This window comes from Lineus longissimus, chromosome 4, assembly GCF_910592395.1.
Source record: "Lineus longissimus chromosome 4, tnLinLong1.2, whole genome shotgun sequence".
NCBI lineage: Eukaryota > Metazoa > Nemertea > Pilidiophora > Heteronemertea > Lineidae > Lineus > Lineus longissimus.
The window spans coordinates 3,885,033-3,906,678 of NC_088311.1; the positions used below are offsets into that span (position 1 = coordinate 3,885,033).

General features: G+C 41.1%; 3 protein-coding genes across 4 annotated transcripts; 1 reads left to right on the forward strand and 2 right to left on the reverse strand.

Annotated features, from left to right (window-relative positions):
* Window positions 1-1,412: 1,412 nt before the first annotated feature.
* LOC135487184 (ornithine decarboxylase-like) lies at window positions 1,413-7,315 on the reverse strand. The gene is made up of 10 exons (XM_064770668.1): window positions 7,143-7,315; window positions 6,732-6,862; window positions 6,038-6,222; window positions 5,689-5,785; window positions 5,429-5,505; window positions 4,821-5,128; window positions 4,351-4,516; window positions 3,859-4,024; window positions 3,398-3,740; window positions 1,413-3,123 (listed from the first exon to the last, which is right to left on the reverse strand). The coding sequence occupies exons 3-10, from the start codon at window positions 6,143-6,145 to the stop codon at window positions 2,973-2,975; spliced, it is 1,416 nt and encodes a 471-aa protein (XP_064626738.1). The 5' UTR covers window positions 6,146-6,222; window positions 6,732-6,862; window positions 7,143-7,315; the 3' UTR covers window positions 1,413-2,972.
* A 450-nt stretch (window positions 7,316-7,765) lies between these two features.
* Window positions 7,766-12,345, reverse strand: LOC135487177 (chloride channel CLIC-like protein 1). Its single transcript, XM_064770657.1, has 8 exons — window positions 12,210-12,345; window positions 11,304-11,463; window positions 10,705-10,959; window positions 10,160-10,387; window positions 9,692-9,832; window positions 9,206-9,394; window positions 8,725-8,967; window positions 7,766-8,586 (listed from the first exon to the last, which is right to left on the reverse strand). Exons 2-8 carry the CDS (start codon window positions 11,454-11,456, stop codon window positions 7,921-7,923), a joined length of 1,875 nt encoding a protein of 624 aa, XP_064626727.1. The 5' UTR covers window positions 11,457-11,463; window positions 12,210-12,345; the 3' UTR covers window positions 7,766-7,920.
* Window positions 12,346-14,096: 1,751 nt separating this feature from the next.
* Window positions 14,097-21,261, forward strand: LOC135487174 (RNA polymerase-associated protein LEO1-like). 2 transcript variants are annotated; one of them, XM_064770650.1, is made up of 13 exons: window positions 14,097-14,179; window positions 14,448-15,551; window positions 16,083-16,219; window positions 16,453-16,601; window positions 16,807-16,891; window positions 17,159-17,277; window positions 17,400-17,534; window positions 17,755-17,890; window positions 18,135-18,237; window positions 18,474-18,548; window positions 18,724-18,830; window positions 19,211-19,231; window positions 20,191-21,261. In XM_064770650.1, the coding sequence occupies exons 1-13, from the start codon at window positions 14,113-14,115 to the stop codon at window positions 20,392-20,394; spliced, it is 2,442 nt and encodes an 813-aa protein (XP_064626720.1). In that variant the 5' UTR covers window positions 14,097-14,112; the 3' UTR covers window positions 20,395-21,261. The 2 variants fall into 2 exon arrangements, with proteins under 2 accessions (XP_064626720.1, XP_064626721.1); XM_064770651.1 differs by lacking the exon at window positions 19,211-19,231.
* The last annotated feature ends 385 nt before the right edge of the window (window positions 21,262-21,646 follow it).

A 21,646-nucleotide genomic window follows, 5' to 3' on the forward strand; every position in this document is an offset into this window, starting at 1 on the left:
ATTGTTTTGATTTAATGATTTTATTGACTGGTACGTGGACTAGGCTGGCCTTAGTCAATTATAGAGCAGGCATTCCATAATATATTGTATCTCCTCATGACGTAGCTATCAATTCCACAACCCCTTCACAGTCAAAAGGGAACACTCCATAAATGCTTATTCCACTCTCAGTGGAATGTTCAATTGACATTGAAAAGGGGTGACAGAATCATACTCAAAGTTACCAGTTCTGGATTGCAATGAAATAAACAGTAACGAAAACAACGTTAATGAAAAAGTAATAAAAGATAGAAGATTGGAACTTTGTCAGTATAGCTGGTTGTACATTAGTACCTACTGATCGAAACAATTAGTAGCACAACATATTAAAGAAAGCCAATGGATCTCCAAAGCAATCTACTGTATATAATTCGGCATGAAAAGAATGCAAGATTGGTATGAACTCACACGGTGATCTAAAGTTATTCATCTTGTTCAAGTTTTGAAAACCTGCATTGGCCCACCACCAGATGAACACATTGGTCCCCAGATACTGGAAGAAACTGATCTTGGCCTAGCTGGCATAAATGAAATGGCCAGGGCCATTGTGCTCACCTCATGTGGAGGAAAGATGGATAAAGAGCATGGTCTTGTGTCATGTAGTGTTAGGTTTGATGTAGGTCCAAGCAATTACAATTTCCCCAAAATGGCCAATTTACAGTACATTCGACCTCTGTGACCTTGAAAAGTAGGTCAAATCAAAGAAGACCCGGGTGACACATTGAATGGATGTTAGAATTAGATGTACCTATGATATAAAATTGGTGCCAATCGGGCAAGTCATTACTAGGAATAATGGCATTTTGAAGAATTTAGGATTTGGCCCCCTCCCTGGAGGCCAAACGGCAAATCAGATCGCACCAAACTTCGGTACCTGAGATCACCTGACCAAGGGGTACATGTGTACTTAATTTGTGATCAATAGTCATTGCAGTTAAGAAACATGCCATAGTTACGGCCTGACGGCGAATTTACGCCATTTGACCTCTGTGACCTTGACAAGAAGGTCAAATTAAAAACCTGTGTGACATATACTGTATGGTGGTTAGATGTACCCATGATATCAAATTGGTGGCAATCGGGCAAGAAGTTAAGGAATAATCACATTTTTAAGGTTTTTGGATTTTGCCCCCTGGTGGTCAAGTGGTGAATCATATTGGACCAAACTTCAGTCCCTGAGATCACCTGACTAAGGGGTAAATGTGTACCAAATTTGGTATCAATAGTCATTGCAGTTTAGAAACGTGCCATCGTTACATCCTAACGGCTAATTTACACCATTTGACCTCTGTGACCTTGAAAAGGAGGTCAAATCAAAAACCCGGAGGATATATGATGCACCTTTGCTAGAAGTACCTACCATATTTTTTTCAAAATTTCCCGACTACTATTAAGGGAGATATTGCATATTTTCACTTTTAACGTTTGGCCCCCTGGTGGCCAAACCATGAAACGAATCGGACCGAAACTTGGTCTCCCAGGTGTCATTACATAAGGGTACATGTGTACCAAGTTTCAACCCAATAGCTTTAACAGTTACGAAACGTGCCCTGCTAACGGACGACGGACGACGACGACGACGACGACGACGACGACGACGACGACGACGACGACGACGACGACGACGACGACGACGGACGACGGACGCCACGGTATGGGATAAGCTCACCTCTGCTAAGAGGTGAGCTAAAAAGTTGAACCACTGTGTTTATCATTGAGATTTGATCATTAAGGAAGTATGATGGACTGACGGACAACAATATACAGAAATGCAGTGAATACCCCGATTCTTTGCAGACAATTCAATAACAATTCAGTGAAAAGAACTGACTTTCAAAGTTATCCTAATCTTTTCTGAATGACTGAAGTACATGTAGTGCTGAACACAATTCGCGCCTTTCCTGATCAGTGCCCCTGGTCATAGTGATAAAGTGTTGTTGTGGGAAACAAATGGATAGCGGTGGGGTCAGTCTCTGATGCTTCCAGCGTCACATCAGTCGTGATATCGAAATCAACAGAGGCCGACACCATAACTCGGTGAGTTTGTCTACCACACCACACTCACCTGGAAGGAAGCGAATTACATTTTCGACTCGGGCAGGAGCCATTGTGAACTTCAAGGTGACAGCATTGACTTGATTCAAACTGCTTCATAGAAGAGGTGCTGAGCAGTCGAGAAAGATACACACTTGCAGTGTTTGGTGAGACACTCAATACATGTATTGACAGCAAGGTATTGCTTCCTTAAACTGTACAAAGGTATTGAATATTTGAAGTTTTGAACCCACCACCAAAACAATGAGACAACATACATGCATCATAATAATAATAATAATAATAATAATAATGATTAATTAATAGACTAAGCATTCCAGAACTAGGCTTTGGAAAGATGTCATACAAATTGCAAAACTCTGTCATAATCTATTTCAGAAATAACAAACATTTAAAATGACTTACACATGAATAGAAGTCTACAATACATACATTATACGCCACAGATATTTATTTTGTAAATGGCAGTAGGAACATCAACACTTTATACCAACAACCAAAGTCAAAGATGGTCTGTTGTCTTCAATAATGAATGTCCTGTCCCCTGTGCAGATGCCTCTTGTCTAGAATAAAACTGTCGACACAGAAAAGTACATGTATATATCAAGAAAGCAAATAATTTTGAACTTCTGCAGTGTGACTTACATCAAGAAAATAATCACAGCCATTGTTTGCAGCCAAAATTGGTGTTTTTCGGCAAAAAGGACTGAAGAATTTACACAAATGGAATTTTTATGGCAAACAATGTTTTAAACAAATTTAAAAAGCTAATTGGCATTCACAACTTTCTTTGGAATTTGCTATAAACGGTGATGTCCTATGTTCATATTCAGAGTCGGTCATTTCTTGCATGTGTCATGTGATAGATGAATGATGTTTTACCGTTCTAGATTGAAAGGAAAATTTAACTCTCGTACCAGGGTAACATGGATATCCTCGGACTCACACCGGCGTGCAACTTGTCTTGGATCTCTCACAGCATTGGGAGTTGACAAATTGTGTCTAGGTCGATCAAGGTACAGAATGGGACTGAAAATAAGAGAGGAATGTTTCAAATGCGCTGATGATATTCCTATATTTTTCTACAACATGAAAGTGATAGAATTGAGCCAGGTATAGAGCATTAAGAAAATGAAACAAATTTACATCTATCTCTCTCCCTCTCCCTTTCATTCTCTCTGTGTATGTCTTATTTCTGCCAAGTTTAAAAGTCATTTTTAGGATAGAATCCCAACACGAAAATTATGTAACTTATAAAGATGTTTCAAAAAGACAGAATTGTTGACAGGCATAGTGTACTTACAGCAAATCTACAGAGATGATGTAGTTGACTTTGGGCTGTGGCATGCCATTGAATGCTGATGATGCAGTCAGAGTATAGGCTCCCATGTTGGCGTAGAGGACCCAGTCTCCCACCTCTAACTCAGGGAGGAGCTGATAGGTAGTCAGGCAATCAAGACCATCGCACGTTGGACCCCAGATGCTGCAGGAGTAATACTGGTCACCACTACGATCGTCCAATGGGGTTGGAGTCAGACTTAGGGCGCCATCATACATCATGCAGTTGAACGAGCCGTAGACACCATCGTTTACGTAGTACATGAATGCAGGTTCCTTGTCTTGGGACATGTCATCGTCTAGGTCATCTGAAATTGGCACAGAAAGAGAACAAATGAGGTTAATCTCGCCTCAATAACTAACAAGTAAATTGTCTAACAAATCCTTAACACTACAACACCAACCCCATTCTCTTCGAGTGCCTACCTTCAAAATCGGAGTCCCTATCCTGGTGAACCACCCTCTTGGCAATGACATTGACAGCAATGGTGAGTGCTGATGTGACCAAGTAACGTCCTGGTTCTGCGATCACTTGAATGCCGCTACCTTCAGGGAAGTGCTTCTGGAGAGACACACTGATGGAATGGGATACCTATAATACAGAGAAAAGTTGCATGAGCAATGGAAAAACAAGAAATCACAACCAACAAAAACGTTACAAGTGTCCTGACCTAGCTTTTAGGTTTTAAACAATCCAGGCAAGTTTTTGAAGAAAGATCACTGGTGACATCATCTCAATGCTTCGCTGCACATATATATATTTCCAGGTACAGTAAAGAAGGGACTTTCACCTTTCTTTGGAAAATCAAAAGTGCTCACAAATCCTGACAAGCTCTGTCAATACCAAATGACTAACGAGTTGAATCCTTTGCAGAAAAGACACTCTTATATGCCCTGAAGTGATTAAATTGTTCTCACCTCATCGAAACTGAGCTCATCTGTGTCTGTACAAGCAAACCCATTACCCAAGTTCAACAGCTCAATCTTGAAGCCAAGCTCTGTAGCCTGTCTCTGTATTTCATGAGCCATGCTGATGGCATGGGGATAAGATGCAACATTGACGGTGTCTGCGTCAAGGGAGAAACTGAAACACAACGCCAAACACTGAGTTTTAGATTCACTGAAGTTTACACATGCAACAAATTTGGCTGTATCTGATGGTTCTGGAACTACTATATCGACAATACTGCAAGTATCTGCAGTCATGAATCTACTACACAAAGAAAATGATGATATTATTGAAGTAGCTTTCTACAATTTTTGATACAAGTGTAAATCTTCAAGAGATGGATCAGGTGTAACACCACCCCTTCATGGATCATCGTCTTCAATCTGTACTATACAAAAACTGCCATTACTATATCATTTTTAGATCACTTCATGCATACCTGATGCCCATAACTTGTAGATCAAGCTCTTTTGCCCTCTCCAGAATGCGGACTGCCTCATCTGGATCACACCCAACTGTGAGGTTGGGCTGAGAATCATCCTGCAGCATCTGCAACTTGGTACACAGTATCAACCTTGCACTTGAATGAGTCGACTTGATCTTGTTCAACTCGTTGATACTATCGAAGGTCATAAGGGTGACGCCTGATTGTGCAGCATACTTGAGGTGAGTTTTCTGCTTGCATGGGTTGGAGAAGAGGATGCTGTCAGCTCCAACTCCAAGGTCCAATGCCTTCCTGATCTCAGCCTGAAAGTAGAGAAGGGAGGTTAGTCAAGGGAACAATCACACTGTTCAATTAACAAATGTCTGGACTGGGAAAAACCAAGGCATTTTTGCTGAATATACATCAGATATTGGCTATTCACATGATATAACATACGGCAGTTTTAAACATGAACTTTTTCATTTGAAAAACTTCTTTATTGAATGACAGATCAAGTGACATCTAACAGCATCAAATTATCAAGTCTATCAGCTCTGTGAAAGAGCTTCTTAAATTGGACCTCATCTAAAGTCTTCTTGTTGATGCTTTAAATCGTTTCTTACCTTACTGGCACAGGCAAACTTGGCTCCAAGACCTGTCAGGAGGCGCAGAACCACAGGATCGCTGTTGCACTTCAAGGCTGGAAACAGAAGTGGTAAAATACATTATCCATGCAAAATGCAGCGCTCACTTCAAATTGCAGCTTAAATAATGACAAATTGGTGACCAGACTAGGGTTCGAACACACATTAAGTAACACCTCGATGGAGAGTTGAACACTTAAAAACAGTATGAGCTCCCAAGAAGGTGAAAGCATTCCTACCATAGTAAGGCTGTACTTCAGACAAGTTGGCGGCGAATTGCTGGTATTTCTTAACAATGTCACCAAGGTTGCAGCAGAAAAATGCATCATCCTTATCCTGAAAGTAAAAAATGTTTATCTGTAGAAATTTGAAAAAGACTATTTCTCTCAATTCTATTTCTAATACCAAGGAACATACATGTAAATTGGACAGCTGCTTCATTGTCTTTAAATACTTTCTGCTCCATCTATGGACATAAGAGGATTTACTGAACATGAAAACCTAGAGAATTTCTTCTGCACATGTGCACGCAATCAAATTTTCTTTGGAACTACCAACTCTGACATGTTTTTGCTTCCCTATTCTTACCTCTCCTGTCCGTGATGAGATGATCTTGCTGACTGTATCCAAGATGTTGGGGTTGGGGTTGACGATATCAATCAGATGGGTTTTACCAATAATGCACACTTGATTCATGATGTCAGGTGAATGAACAATGAAGTTGAAAGCCAAAATGATGAAACTGAGCTAGCCACTAGGAGATACGAAGTAATCTGAAACAAAGAAAGATAGTTTGTTGATGAAGAGAACAGTAGTGCCTATGTTGATTGATGGTGAACAACACAGCGAGAAGTGAGATGGAATCAATGCCTTTGTTTTCACCAAAAGCAGACAACTCATTTTTCAAGGGGCACTGTCAATTTACCATCACAATACACAGATTCTTGACAACAGGCGAGTATCATTATTTATGGCGCTTTGGACTTGTTTAGCAGCTAATTTGTTCCTGGCCTTTTTTCATATGAGGATGACAATTCAATTTGTCGTATGAGGCCAATCGATACTGAAGCAAGCGTGCAGACAAGAACATCAAAGGTGAAGTGTCCTGCATATGAGTAATTTAGAATGCTGCTTCTCGGTGATAATGATCGCATGCAACAAAAGTCACTTGTTTATGGTTGCTATGGATAACAATGGCAATGTCAATCAATAGGTCACTTTAAGAGGTTACACCCACAGTGTGCACTTGACACTTTAGCCATCTGAATTATAGTATACTTACATGGCCAGCTGGAACACCTGCTCTTTCAGTAAATATCAGCTGGGATCCCAGGGTGGCTCCGCGTTGTAATCCAGCCTTTCCCTAAAGAGACACGACCCCTCCGGGGACTGGTTGAGGTTCGGTGAACCTCCCTGTAAACAAGAAGCACACACGAAATTAAGAAATGGCAAAGAGACATGGCCTCTCATCATGGCCATGGCATGGGCCCATCATGGGGTTAGTTGATGACCCATGGCAAACAAAAATAAATGTCTATGACGTACAAAGGGCAGTATACAATAAAGTATCTTAGTATGGCATGCACTGTGCATACATCATTACATGTAGGCCTATGTACATGTAATGTAGGGCCTCCTCATACATTCAGATTCGTCTTCAAAAAATGAAATTTTTCATCACTAAAATACACACCTTTACTGCAGGATCCCAGCCGTCCAAGCGGGATATGGTTCTGGGCGGAATTCTGGCGCATTAACCAGACCCACCAATGAGAATATTTTGTTCTTATTACGTTTGTAAACGATAGAAATAGGCCCTAAATACTTGAAACTGTCACCATTGATATCCGCAGTGGTTGACGACAAAATGGCGGATGGAAGTGTATTCGGAAAACCTCGTTCGAAGCTCCTTGCACTTCGGTTAGTCACGTGATTTCTATGGCTGACGTCATCTTAGCGGGAAATTTGAATTTATTTGAAATTCTGGCTTAACCCTTTAAGTGCCGAGCGTACACTCGTTTGAATACTATAAACACACTATCCAATCACGATTGTGAAAATGAGAGCTCAATGGCCCCCCCTTCCCCGACAACATATTTTTACGTGCCTGTGATCCAATGTCCTGTAGTGCAGTGTAGATGAATCCCGAGATTAGGCTTTTTTTACTCCTACGTTGTATACAATATATAAACAGATGTTGAAACCACTGGTTATGCCAGAATGGTGTAGAAGCAGATCAAGTCATCAGATATAAAATACCCCACCTCATCACCATCGAATTCAGTGGAGCACCACAAATGGAAGATAAAGAAGTATTTTCAAATGTATGTTTTATTTTCGAAGATGCAAATCAAATGCGAAATAATACAAAAAACAGCACAATTGTAAAATTATATCAGCACAAAAATTTTGTCACATAACAGTGTATCGTGAAAACTTTCCGACATGATCAATATCTTTACTGGAAATCATCACTCCCTGGCCTCCCCAGATTCTATCAGTTCCAAATTATTCCTACCTACATCCTCAACCACTGATACAGATTCACCACTCTCACAAGCATGCCCACCTTTTGACCCATTCACCACAGGCTCCGGACCAATTGCTACAAAATCACTGGACAGAAATGCTAGATCCTTTCCATTATCAGCATCAGATATTTCTTCAGCACGTGTACTTTCAACTGTCTGCTTTCCATTGTTCAGTGTCAATGCGTCAAGTTTTGACATTATCGAACCAGGTTGTTGCACTGATTCCAACGGCTCAACTGTCCTAGCTCCTACATTCACAGGAACCTTTTCTTTAATACCTTTGCAATCCTTAGGCAATACCTGGGCACTGCTCCCATCCCCCTGTCCTTGTACTGCAAGCACATTACTTGAATTTTCTGAATCTAGGTCTCTATCTTTGTCAACAAGACCAACACGAACATCATGAGTCACATGTCTCTGATTCTCATGTCCAATTGCCGAGGGTATACTGTCGCATGAGAGGGAACGTTCAAAGCCTTGATCACTGGCTCCCTGTCTTGAAGTACCAACATTGTCAATTTTCAGCTGACTAGTCTGTGAAAGCCTAGGAATCCTCTCATGGAGGCGTGTGTTTGTATCTTCAAGTGTGTGTATCTGCTTAAGGAGCTGAAATTATGAAGAATCATACTAAGTACATGAAGGAAGTTGTGACTGAGAAAGGGAACAAAGGTCTGGATTAAAGATCAGAGGTTTAGAGTGTCTCAAGGGCCAGAGGTACATAGGAAACACTGCTACATATATTACCTCTTGTTCCCTGCAGCTCGTAATCCTCTCGGCTGGTTCGATTGCAGCAAGGAATGGTATCTTTATCCTGTAGCCAAACATCATGAAGAGAATAAGCACAGCGATGATGATTACCGCCAGAAACAATGGCACAGCCCACTGGATTGGCACGTGCTGCAGAAGACCACGGAAAAATTTACTGATTGCATCGCCGAAGTGTCCGGCTGGCTCGAATATGAATGCAGATAAGCTGACTGCGATGGCCTGAAATAAAATGTAGAGGTTATGTTTGCAGACAGGTGCGCCTTAAATTAGCTATTATATAGAATGTCCGTTTTTATTGATGCATTTTCCGATTTATCCAGAATGTCTGGCAGAAAGATTCTAGGAATAGGGTACCAATACTCTATTTGTCATGTTCTCTTGGTATATATGCTTTATAAGAGCGGAAGAGTAAATGCAGATGAAGAAGAATATGTCGAAAACATTGTTGGTTACTGACCTGAAATGGGGACACCTCCCAGAAAGGGTCCACCATCAATGCTTCATGGTATTTATCACACTTATTCTCCATAAAAGTGAACGTTGTCCGATACCAACTATTCATGGAAGACAACCATGAGGTGTCTGACGGACGACATTCATCTGGTATCCCCTTTATAACCTCAGTTAATTTCCTGGCAGCTGCTTTCTGTAAAAGAAGATACATGTAGAAAGCATATTACCGGTACCTCAAGGATATTAGTCCCTATGATGTGATAAAAAGAACCTGCCAGCCATTCTGAGTTTCCATGTCTATAAGACGCCTCTCAAAAACAATTACCAGTTTACAGTACTGTGTGAGTGAAGTCCAAAAGTGTAGCAAAGTCAAAGAAATTGAGGGTCAAGATGGCACAAGCATGATTTCTGACATTCATATAACTCCTAAAACATACAAATTTTCTGTGGTATAGGACCATACAACAAAAGGTACTGTAATCATTCATACCTTGTAGAGGTGAAGCCAGTTCCATGGAACACTGATGAGAAAACAGATGATGACAAGACGTTTTGTCTGCTGCGTCCACGAGAGATGGATGTGCGCTTCCAGGTAGAAGATGATGACAACTAATGCCACGACACCTACCATCTGAAAATACGTAGTCTAAAATTAAAGAATGTTGACATGGGCATTTACAAAAACTTGCTTAGTACAGTGTAAACCTCCTTGGCAGACACCTCTTTAAGCAGGATACCCTCGCTATTAGAGACACCAGTTTAGGTCCAAATTCATTTTCCTTCCATCTTTGGCATCTAACCTCAGTAGTCAGGACACTTCTCTGGTAAGGACTGTATTTGCTCATAATTATCAGCTCAGGTGAGTTCTTCACAAGTTTTTGCTACTCAGTCAAAAACTATAAGCTCATGTACCATGTTTAGGAAATATTCACGATAACAATAAGATAGTACACTTTACCTGTAAAATCAGGACTATTTGCTGACTATTTACAATGAATTGTTCCAAGTCGAACAGTGGTTCCTGGTATTCCTGGTCAAGTACTGAGACATGTTTTACCATATCTCCAAGTACATCGCTCACATCTTGAATGCTGCCTTTGCTGCTTGAGCTATACCTTTTCAGGACTGCTATGTCGTCTTCATTGACAGTCATGGTCATCTGATAACTCTTCGGCACGTCAAAAGTCTGAAGATATGATAAAACTGATGAGTAAACCGAGAGGAAACACTGAGATTTGTTGAGTCCAATGATCTGGACTCAGTGGTCTCTGTGCACACTATAAAGAGGCACAGTACTGTGCCAGTGCGGGATTGCCATCCACAGGCCAAATACACACTACAGAATTGTAGGAGACTTCTAGATCTCAGCAGACCAACAAAAGACACGGCCACTTCCCATAACTGCCAACTTTGTGGCTACCACAGTCAATTTGAGATGGCCAATGTTGATCACAGAAGAAGAAAACTTGGCACAGATGATAGAGTTTGAAACTGACTCCTTACCACTGAATCAACCAAGAAGTTTGTAAGTATTGTCCTGATATACTGCTTCATATAATAACCCTCAAGACAATCAGTTGCTTCACATGGTTTACACGCTGCATCACAGTAACCAGGAGGTGCCAACCCCTCGGCCGGTCCCATTTTATGACTATCCTTGTCAACCGGTACTGGTGGCAGGTCCTTGTCAACAGGCACCTGGGGCTGACCATTTATATTTTCTTTTATAGATGCAGCATCTTTTATTCCATTGCCATCCTAGGTAGAAAATACAAGAAGTTAGGCAACATACTTCATTGAAATCTCTCTTTATAGTGGAAGAATTCTTTTGGATGCTCCCCTCAGCAAGTGATTTACATTTCTCAATTGGCAACATCAGAGCAATCACTATCAATATCTGATATAAAGTCAAGGTTGAGACTCCTTGTCCTTTGACTCATTGTCGATCAAGTTTTGGCACAGTTAACTGCATAAAATCAATAATCGCTCATGAATAAAAAGTGGTCACTGTGCCTAGTGGTCAGGCTTGTTTTTCGGAACAAACCTGCGCTGTGCTGCAGGCGAGCTGACACAGACCATGAAATGTTTTGATAAGAACACACCTCACTGTATTTCTTCTCCCTATATCTGGCATTACTGATGTCATAATTGAACATGTCAAACGGGTCAATGTAGTCATCTTGGTTGTGAGGTTTCAAATCAAGGCCAGAGATTATTGATATCAGCAGAAACAGCCAGAGCACCTTAATCATCATCTTGAACCTAGAAAAACATAAATTTTAAATCAATGCAAACAAATGGATTTGTAGGCCAACACCTTTTGCAAACAGGGCAGTGCAAAGATAACATTATCGACTTTATCTACATTCTGCCCAATGCACCAACGTCATCTTAGTGGTCTTCGACATTGTGACATCACTTTAACATCTTTATCTTTGGGCCACGTATTCTAGCCTATGACACAGTGTCAACTCATGTCTGTGACCTATGACAGCATGGCGATGAAATAGGTAGACCACCAGCAGGTGGCAGTGTCGAGTTGCCGCATAGAAGCCACTATTTTTTTCACAGAGAACGATTTTGAGCTCCACCACAAATACCAGAATATATCACCTGTCATCTACCACCGGTGCGATAGTATAACGTTGTGCGATATTGTATCGCCACGTTGTGTAAAGATATCGCCATAACTGGAATAAACGTCATGACGTAAATGGCGATATAATGCAGTGGCCATACAATATCGTGCAATGTTAGTCGTGATGACGTGGGACACGGCTCGTGCATAGTCATGACAGCGCAGCGTCCCATGCCATTACGATACGTTGTCGTTCAGGTTAGATGATGGTGTCGAAGCAGAGCAGAGGAGAGCTCCACATGTTTAGCTCGCCTCAGGCAGCACCACCTGGTGGTCAAACATCTGGCAATATTTATAACTTACATCGCAGCGTGCAGGGCCAAAGCTGGAGGCGGACCACCCGGCAGACAAGGGCCTGGCATGCACTTACCGCTTGACCTTGACTTCTGGGCCTGTGTTGTTGATTTGAAAGTCTTCGAAATGTCTATAAGGTTTTCAGAACGAAATTGAGGTTGACATTTGACATGTTTGAAAACGAAAACAAAAGCACATGATTCCGGGTGGCGCAGAAGTAGATTGCGCAGCCGGAACCGGGTAGGTGTAAACTGTTGACGAAAGTGTGGACGAAAGTGTGGACGAAGTGTGGACAGCGGCCCTCTAAGTTTGGTGGGCTGGCATTTCTTTGTCTTTAAATATATTTAAAAGAAATTGCAGTATATTATGCATTATAATTTTTTTAATGGATCAGCGAAAGAAAAAAAGAAAAAAAATTATTTTGATGGGTGATTTTGATCAATGAGTGGACGGGCTTTTTTGAAGGTTTTCGAAGTGGCCTTTGACTTTGTGGACGGGGAAATGCGAGGTCTAGTGTCCAAATGTGGACTAATTATCAAAGAATTTGTTGAAACTGTGATATTTCTAACTAGTCCAAATAATATTCTTTCACAAAAACTACTTTTATTTGAATGACAATTACAATATCATTCAGTTGTATGCAAAAATAGTTGGCCGTCTCTCGAGCAGACCAACTTTCGTTGATCCAAGATGGCGGCACCACTGAAGCCCTGTTGAAAGGTTACTGTAAATCAGTCGGGAGCTATACTAGTCAGTTTCACTGAGACAAGTCATACTGTAAAACAGATCAAAATAATTTTTTTTCTTTCGCTGACCCATTAAAACTATTATAATGCATAATATACTGCAATTTCTTTTAAATATATTGAAAGACAAAGAAATGCCAGCCCATATGGCAAGCCGTTCGTCCAATGATTAAGAAAACTTAGTTTTATTGAAAAAACTAAGAAGAAAACCAGGTTTTCTTCCCGAAAAGTGTGTTTTCAACAAGAAAACTTCTTCCATAAAAGTAGTTTTTTTAAACAACTTATTCTTTTTAGATAAAGTGTAGGTTCCATGATTTCTCTTCAAAAACAAGTTTCGAAAAAAGAAAAAACGATGTTTTCATCCAGCCATTTGACTACTAATTAAAACAACCTAGTTTTTTTCATAAAACCCTGGTTTTCTTCAAAAAAAACCTAGTTTCGTTGAAGAAAACATGTTTTTTTTCCATGAAACTTGGTTTTTTAAGAAGAAAACCTAGTTTCGAAAGAAGAAATCCTAGTTTCGAAAGAAACCTAGTTTCGAAAGAAGAAAACCTGGTTTCGAAACAACCTAGTCTTTTTACCTCGGCACCCGCGTGGCTGCTTTGGGGCGAGATTGGCGATCCACGTTAGTTTACCCGGGTTGTGCGGCCTTTGGTACGACTGTTCCTTTCGTGCTAGGTCTGAGGAAATCCGTAACCCGAGTTGCTAACCCGGGTAAGCAAAGTCCAACCTCTCCCCTGCCATGCTTGGGCCAGTCCGGGACGAGGTAAAAAGACTAGGTTTTGAAAATAACCTGGTCTTTTTCATTAAAAACTTGGTTTTGAAAAAGAAATGCATATAACCTTGTTTTATTCCACAAAACATAGTTTTCTTCCATGAAACTAGGTTTTCTTGGAAGAAGCATAGGTTGATTTTAAAAACAAAGTTATCTTGTTAAAAAACCAGGATTTTAAAGAAAACTAGGTTTTTTTAATCAACTTATGCTTCTTGCAAGAAAACCTAGTTTCATGGAAGAAAACATGGTTTTCTTCCATGAAACTAAGTTTTTTAAGAAGAAAACCAGTTTTTTTTCAATAAAACTAGGTTTTCTTAATTATTGGACGAACGGCTTGCCATAAGCCCACCAAACTTAGAGGGCCGCTGTCCACACTTTCGTCCACACTTTCGTCCACACTTTCGTCCAAACTTTCGTCCACAGTTTACACCTACCCGCCGGAACCACTGCAGTTTGCAATGGCGGACTCTGGCGACGAAGTATCCTATTTTCACTCAGAGAATGACGAAATGGCCAATTATCATGGTAAATTGTTGGAGTTTATGCCGTATGACTTGAAGCTTATGTTTTTTTTCACAAATGGAACGCATCTTGGAAGTGCTCACATTGAGAGTCGCAGAGATTTTCGTACAAATGTTGCTGTTGATGTTACCGTTCGTCTGTTATGCGCATACGTATTGCGTGCATTACTAAACAGATGAACTTACAATAACATGCAGGCCTAGGCCCCTGATACATGATCTGAACTTTTAATGTAACTGTATCATCTCGTTACCGGTACCTTTTGTTTCAGGTCAAGGCAGTCATCATGGAAGTGATGATGAAGAAGCAGGAAGCCATCACAGCCGACATTCACATTCAGGGTCAGGGACAGGGAGCGAGATGGGCAGTGCCCCAGCCAGTCCTGCTGGTTCTGATGCCAGCGTAAGAAGTGCATCTGCAAGCCCAGCAAGATCAGAAGCAAGTCATGAAAGATCTCCATCAGGCAGCCCAGCAAGATCTGAGTCTCGTAGCCCAAGATCAAATCGCTCAGGCAGTCCAGCTGAGTCCGTTGGGTCACAGAGTCCCGCTAAATCTGCTGGAACAGGGAGTCCAAGATCAGTACATTCAGGGAGCCCAGCTGGATCTGTTGGATCAGGAAGCCCTGTTAGGTCAGGGTCTGGAAGTCCGCAGTCAATTGGTTCTGCAAGCTCGGCTCATCAGAGTGGATCTGGCAGCCCGGCAAGGTCTGAAGGCTCTGGAAGTCCAAGATCAGTTGGATCCGGTAGTCCAGCCCACTCATCAGGATCTGGCAGTCCAGCCCACTCGGCAGGATCTGGCAGTCCAGCCCACTCAGTAGGATCTTTAAGCCCAACCCATTCAGCTAGGTATGTGAGCCCAGCCCACTCAGTTAAGTCTGCAAGCCCAGCTCACTCTGCAGGGTCTGCAAGCCCAGCCCACTCAGCTAGGTCAGCAAGCCCAGCCCACTCGGTGAGGTCTGCAAGCCCTGCTGAATCTGCAGGATCCGGTAGTCCAAGGTCTGCCAAATCTGGAAGTCCGAAGTCGATTCATTCTGGAAGCCCTCGGTCTGTCAATTCCAGAAGTCCTGCAGGATCAGGAATGTCTGGAAGTCCACGGTCAGTGAGATCGGCATCTAGAAGTCCAGCCCATTCTGTAGCATCAAGAAGTCCTGCTGCAAGCCCACGTTTGGATCATAAGCGATTGGATGAGATTGGCAGCCCAGGCAGTTCTGAAGGAGCCAAGTCTCCAGCTAGAAGTGATGCCGAGTCTGACGCTGGTAAAAAGCGACAGCGAGAGGATGATGACCTATCAGATGATGAAGAGGATGCTGGGAGGAAGAAGAAGAGAACTGTTTTGATGAGTGGGAGTGAGGATGGGAGTGATAAAGAGGAGGACGGTAAGTTGTCTAAGTGCCTGTCAGAGAAGTTTTGAACTACAGTAGAACCCCTCTATTATTTTATTAAGGAAACCCTTGGGACTGACTAGTGTTGTCCTTAATAGAGAGGTGTCCTGATTAGAGAGGTCAAATTGAATGGAAACAACCAATTTGGGACCAAAACTAGTGTCCTTAATAGAGAGGTTGTCCCTAATAGAGAGGTGTCCGCCAAGGGAGGTTCTACTGTATTCCTTCCATAGGCGTGATTGATAAATATCTCCCCTCAAATGATTCAAAGGGGGGATGTTAATTTATAAATTTTCATGATTTTTGTGGTGTTAGTGTATTTCGGGCATTTGGAGGCCAATGAAAGAGGTTTTAGGTATAAAAAGAAGGGAGTCTCGGGAGAGGGGGTCATTATTCATACTATTTTGAAAGTTTTTGGATTTTTTTTGTCCCCCCTCTCAAAATTAATCCGGGCATGATCCCTGATGGTAGATGGAGGTTCACAGCATTAAATGCTGCATCAAATTTTGCTTTCTCTCTCTCCAGCAATTGTTGGTGCTACAGCTGGTGATCTGTTTGGTGATGCAAGTGACATCAGTTCAGATGAAGAAGATAAACCAGGGGACGATAGGCGGTCCCGGTCGGGCGATGAGCGCATGAGTGGTGATGATGATGCAATCAAAGTAAGATGTGTGAAGAGTACTGCAATATCTGGCATGATTAATTAGCAACTCGCGTAGAACCTTTCTGCCTGTTGTCATTTCCGCTACCTTGTTCAGTTGACGACAGCTGTGGTGTTGGCCCCATGGTCAAGGTGGTTTGCCACCCAAGTTATTTTAAGAATCTTGATGCTGTGCTATGTTTCTTTGCTCAACTATTACGGTTTTCCTAACAGCCTTGTTAACTTATTTTCAAGCATCCAATGATTGATGATGATGACGCAGAAGAAGAACAGGGCCCAGCTCCGGAGACAAGGATTGAGGTCGAAATTCCCAGGATCAACGCCAAACTGGGAAAGAATGTACATTATGTGAAACTACCAAATTTCCTCAGCGTTGAGACCAGGTATACATAAACATGTTTCATGACTGTCCAAGGTGTTTTAAAATTTCATTTATACATGTACTTATCCTAGAGCTGTTAACGCTCAGGCTGTTTGCATAGAACAGCTATACATTTAAAAGTGGGAAGTAGTTTTGGCAAATGTCTCAACCAATGAACAATGTGACACTCATTCAAAGTCAATCCCTTAATTGTCAATATTTTCCAGGCCATTCGACCCATCCTACTATGAGGATGAAATTGAAGAAGATGAGGTTCTGGATGAAGAGGGAAGGGCTAGAATGAAATTAAAGGTGAGTTCAAATCCTTGATTGTTTTATTGTGAGGTCAATAGGTCGACCTGAGACAAATAACAAGAGAAGCAAGAAAGTATTTTTGTTTGCTGGTACTTGATTTCATGTTTCCTATTCCTTGCAAAATGGTGAATTGGCGATTGCTGTCACTGAATGATACAAAGGGTCTGAGTCAGCACAATACAGCTTTTTGGGTGCTTGTACTTTTTTTAGAAAAACTTTGCCAAGGGGTTTCTTTTAATTATCCTATGTATGTTGTATTTTCAGGTTGAAAACACGATAAGATGGCGTTACAAGAAGGATGAGTGGGGTAATGACGCATATGAGGAAGACGGCTCACAGGCGAAAGAAAGTAATGGAAGAGTGGTGCGGTGGTCGGACGGAAGGTTGGTATGGGGAGTTGGGCATTGGTGATAATGAGGCGAATGACTCACAAGCAGTAAAAAGTAATGAAAGTTCCTTCACTCTGTGAAACTGATACTGATCGTGATTATTCTTTTCTTTGCAGCATGTCCCTTCACCTTGGCAACGAGGTGTTTGACATCCACACCATGTTGATCCAAGGAGACTACAATCATTTATTTATCCGGCAAGGAACAGGTCTTCAAGGACAGGCGGTGTTCAAAACCAAACTGACTTTTAGGTGAATATGTTTTCTGCCCACTGGTTTTGGGCATGAAGGGTGTAATTGAGATGCCTAAGCGTTGCCAAAACTTCAGCCAGTGAGGAGTTCATCTCGAGCTATTGTCCATTGGAAGGGTTCTTCTGGTTACCCTGAATTTTCTTGCCTCTTAATAATACCATTCCATGACCTAAATGGTATAATGTGAATAAGCTCTTGATGTTATCAATTTCACTTTCAGGCCACACTCCACCGATTCATTCACTCATAGAAAGATGACGTTATCCATGGCTGATCGGGCCACCAAGACACAAAAGATTCGAGTCCTGCCTATTGCTGGCAAGGATCCAGAAGCTCACAAGACTGCTATGATCAAAGTATGTTAAATGTTGCAATTCTGAAAAAAAACATACTTGACCTATGTTGTTCTGTTTTATAACAGTGATTATTCCTAGAGGAGCATTCGACAAGTAACGATGAAAAAGTAAATGCACCGTGATTTGAAAATGGGAATGTGGCTGTCTTCTTTCTGTCCTCTCTTTTTCTTCATTTGGGTCATAATCCCCGTTGAATATTGACTTTGCACACAGTGTTTGATTATTGATGCTGCTTCCATTTCAGAAAGAAGAGGAGAGGCTAAGAGCATCAATTAAGCGTGAGAGCCAGCAAAGACGTGTTCGTGAAAAGGCACATTCGCGGGGTCTTAGTGCAAATTATCTGGAAGGTTGGTGTTCATTGAAAAAATTCTTTGAAATTGGAGACTTTTGGCCACTGTTATACAGTGTGAGCTGTCCTTACACTGAAATAAATATATTGCAAAATGTTTACCTAGCAGTCCGAGTCCCTTGTTAGGTTAACACTGCATTGTATTGGAATGCTAGCACAGTGTGAACCAGTGGCAATGAAGTCACAGCTAAATTATTGTTTGTTTGTTTTCATTGTTTATTTTTGACACTTTAGGCGAAGAAGATGAAGATGATGAGGGCACAGTCTCACTCTCAGCCATTAAGAAACAGTTCAAACCCGGACAAAAACGTGAGCAATATTTGTAATTCCTCTTTAAAAATTCTATCCAAAGGGTTGTAAGCCCTTGTAAGTACTTAGTCGGGGTGTTGTAAAATTTGAACCTGGGGTCTATTGCAAGGTGTACTAGTAGGTTTGCTCAGAAAGCTTGACAGATCCTTCATCTTCAGAGCCTTTCTCTTCTCAGAATCAAGACCCAACATCTACTCCTCAGATAGCGACTCCAATTCAGATGATGCTGGACGCACGAAACGACTGATGAAAGCGAAGAAAATAGTCGAGAGTGACGAAGAGGTAAATAGAAATAGTCTCCTTCATATTATGTTAACTCTATTCATATAACAACCAAATAAAACAAAATTTTAAAATCTTTTTTAAATACTGTAATTGGGTTGTAGTGTTTTGGCAAAATGGTGGTGGTTTCCCCCATGGGGCTTCTGTATTGGAATTTATGTTTGGATTTAAAGCGCAATTTGTGATAAAACACACGCATGGTGGATTGTGGTTCCATTAAAGGTGTTTTAGCTTGGCATTCCCTGATACCATACATGTAATAATCAACAACATGTATTCTTGACCTGTTGATATTCCGATGAGAAATCCCTGTTGTCATGGCTTGATGTCCCTGCCCTAGTTCAACCCCCTACACAAACATGTAACACTATCATTTACAGTCTGCTCAACAGAAAGCAAAGGTAAGGGTTCTCCCTCCACAGTTAAAGGTCGTCATGCATCCATTTTTTTTCCTTGTAAATCATGTTTTTATTAAGTTGATGATGTTGATGAATTGCTGAGACTTTGCTTTAAAAATTGTTCAGTCGAATATGAAGCTAGGGTTTGAGAGTTGGTGGTATAAGACATACAAAATGCTCCTGTCATCATTTTTGATACCGGTACCATGATTTGAAAAGCTTAAAGCTGTGGTCTTTTTCATCAGTTTGTTCGCTATCTCCCAAGTCTCCTTTCAAATTTTACATGTACAAATGAGAAGTTAAATGTAAAGATTTCCTTCTTCAATTCAAATTATACATTACCTTTACTGAGATGTAAAGATTTTCTTCTTCAAATTGTACATAACCTTTACTCAGATTTGTGCAATAAATGTATTGATTTGATTTGCTCAAGTGTTACAAAGCCTCTTATTATGATAACTCATTGTTTCCTTCTCAAATTCATCATGCATGTTGTTGAAATTTGTAAATAGATGTTATGGGTCAATGCATGTTGATCTAAGACGTGGTATCTTCAGCTATTTCATGCATGGCATTCTGAATTGAAATAACTTTCATATCAATTTCACTCTAATAAAAGTCTAATTGCCAGTTTTACCTTTCATAAAGCTGTTATGAGCAGAGTTTCAAACATATCAAATTGGTTGCACTGATTGTTGGGGACATGAGGCCACTGGTGGTTATCGATCTTTGGGCTACATTTTCCTACCGATATCATCCTAAAGATTGCAAGACCTCAGATTACTCTTTTACAATACATGTAAGGGATGATGATTTAGAAAAAACGCCTTGGAGCAGGAATACTCCCTGGAGAAAATCACCTCCAGGTGCAGAACGAACACCAACGAAGAAGAAGTATGCCCTTCCTTGTATGCTACAGATAACTGTATATACTTGAAGACAATTTATCTGACTCGTTGCAGGATTCAGATGCGGATGTTAAGAAGAAACGAGCGCGGATGCTGGACAGTGATGAAGAAGAGGGGGATGATATGATCCCAGAAGTAGAAATAGGGTCTGGTGGAGAATCACCAGCCTCTGGAGGATCAGCACCAGGTTCTCCCGCAGATAATGCCTCGCCTATTGGCTCACCTATGGAGGCTATCTCGGGCAGTGAAAGTGATTGAGGTGTGAGAGAGGCTCCAGGAGAGAATCACCAATATCTTATGGGTCTGTGCTGGACTCTTCTGTTGAGCAACAAAAGCGAGTGAGATTTGCGATAAGAACTCAAATAGTCTGAGCATTTCCCATTCTAAGACAACAGGGGCAGGACCCATCATTGAATTCCAGGCCTAAACTTTTGTTCATCGAGGTGCAGATGACATCGACCTCATTGATGGGGGTGACATTTCTGGGACAATGTTTGCATGTAATGCTTGACTGTCACTTCAATGAATCATTGTCGACCACACAGGGTGTGATTATACATAACTGAGACTGAAGCAAGGTGTTTCGTGTGATTTTGACAACATTGAAAATGGGATCAATTTGGAGTCATGATGGGCATGATGCCAATAAAAGTGTCGGTGCTATTAGAGGGCTATACCTTCTTTGCTGCCACTACCACCCAGGTCTGGGGATATTGACAAAGCTTTTACCTCGTTTTCTCTCAGCTACGTGTGCTTGGCAGTGTTACTGTTGGTTCACTTGAATTGAGATGTGATCAGATCTGTAGTCCTTTTCACTGCCACAAATATTGGGTCATAAAATGTTGATCTTTGCATTGACATTCTGATCAAATCGGGAATCGAACAGCTAAATCTTCCAAAACGTGTTGAAAAGAAGAAATTGGCAAATTTAAGGGTTTATTTACTATCATCATCTTATTTGTTATTGCATATCCATGATTACTATCAACCATGGGGTCTTTGAAGATTATTATTTTGTGTTTTGATCAATGCTGTAAAAACTGAACAGGTTGATAATTATGTCAATGTATTTGTAAATATTGATTATTGTCACTACTTTTTGGAATAAATGTGAGCTGATAAATATGACTTTTTGTCTTGATTGTGTAGCGGGGATGTTTTCTGAATAACCCAGACTTTCCAGCTCACTTCTAGGACCCCTGAGCTTGGATTTGACTTCAGGACCTATCGAACAAGTTTCTGGCTAACATATTTTGCAAACTGTCAAGAGTTGATGCTGTCTCTGAACTTTTGATACTATTCAGCACACTTCTAGCACCCTGAGCCTGAATGTGCCTATTTTGACTCCAGGCTAAATGGCTACCCTCTCCGATTAACATGTCTGTTGCGTACATTCCAGCTCAATTCAGGTATCCTGAGCTTAAAGAGAGGTTCATTGCTGCAATAAATTTCCATTGACCCCAAAGCCATTGTACATATATGAGGACAAAGCCACAACCTGTAGGCCAGC

Excerpts from the sequence above, each read along its gene's own strand:
- LOC135487174 (XM_064770650.1), top strand. The coding sequence starts at position 14,113 with ATGGCGGACTCTGGCGACGAAGTATCCTATTTTCACTCAGAGAATGAC. Across the intron at positions 17,278-17,399 it reads GTGCGGTGGTCGGACGGAAG|CATGTCCCTTCACCTTGGCA; the intron begins GTTGGTATGGGG and ends TTTTCTTTGCAG. Across the intron at positions 19,232-20,190 it reads CTGCTCAACAGAAAGCAAAG|GATTCAGATGCGGATGTTAA; the intron begins GTAAGGGTTCTC and ends GACTCGTTGCAG.
- LOC135487177 (XM_064770657.1), bottom strand. The coding sequence starts at position 11,456 with ATGATGATTAAGGTGCTCTGGCTGTTTCTGCTGATATCAATAATCTCT. Across the intron at positions 9,833-10,159 it reads AAATAGTCCTGATTTTACAG|ATGGTAGGTGTCGTGGCATT; the intron begins GTAAAGTGTACT and ends ACGTATTTTCAG. Across the intron at positions 8,968-9,205 it reads GGGAGGTGTCCCCATTTCAG|GCCATCGCAGTCAGCTTATC; the intron begins GTCAGTAACCAA and ends ATTTTATTTCAG.
- LOC135487184 (XM_064770668.1), bottom strand. The coding sequence starts at position 6,145 with ATGAATCAAGTGTGCATTATTGGTAAAACCCATCTGATTGATATCGTC. Across the intron at positions 5,786-6,037 it reads TCTCATCACGGACAGGAGAG|GATAAGGATGATGCATTTTT; the intron begins GTAAGAATAGGG and ends TTTTACTTTCAG. Across the intron at positions 4,517-4,820 it reads CTACAAGTTATGGGCATCAG|TTTCTCCCTTGACGCAGACA; the intron begins GTATGCATGAAG and ends GTTGTGTTTCAG.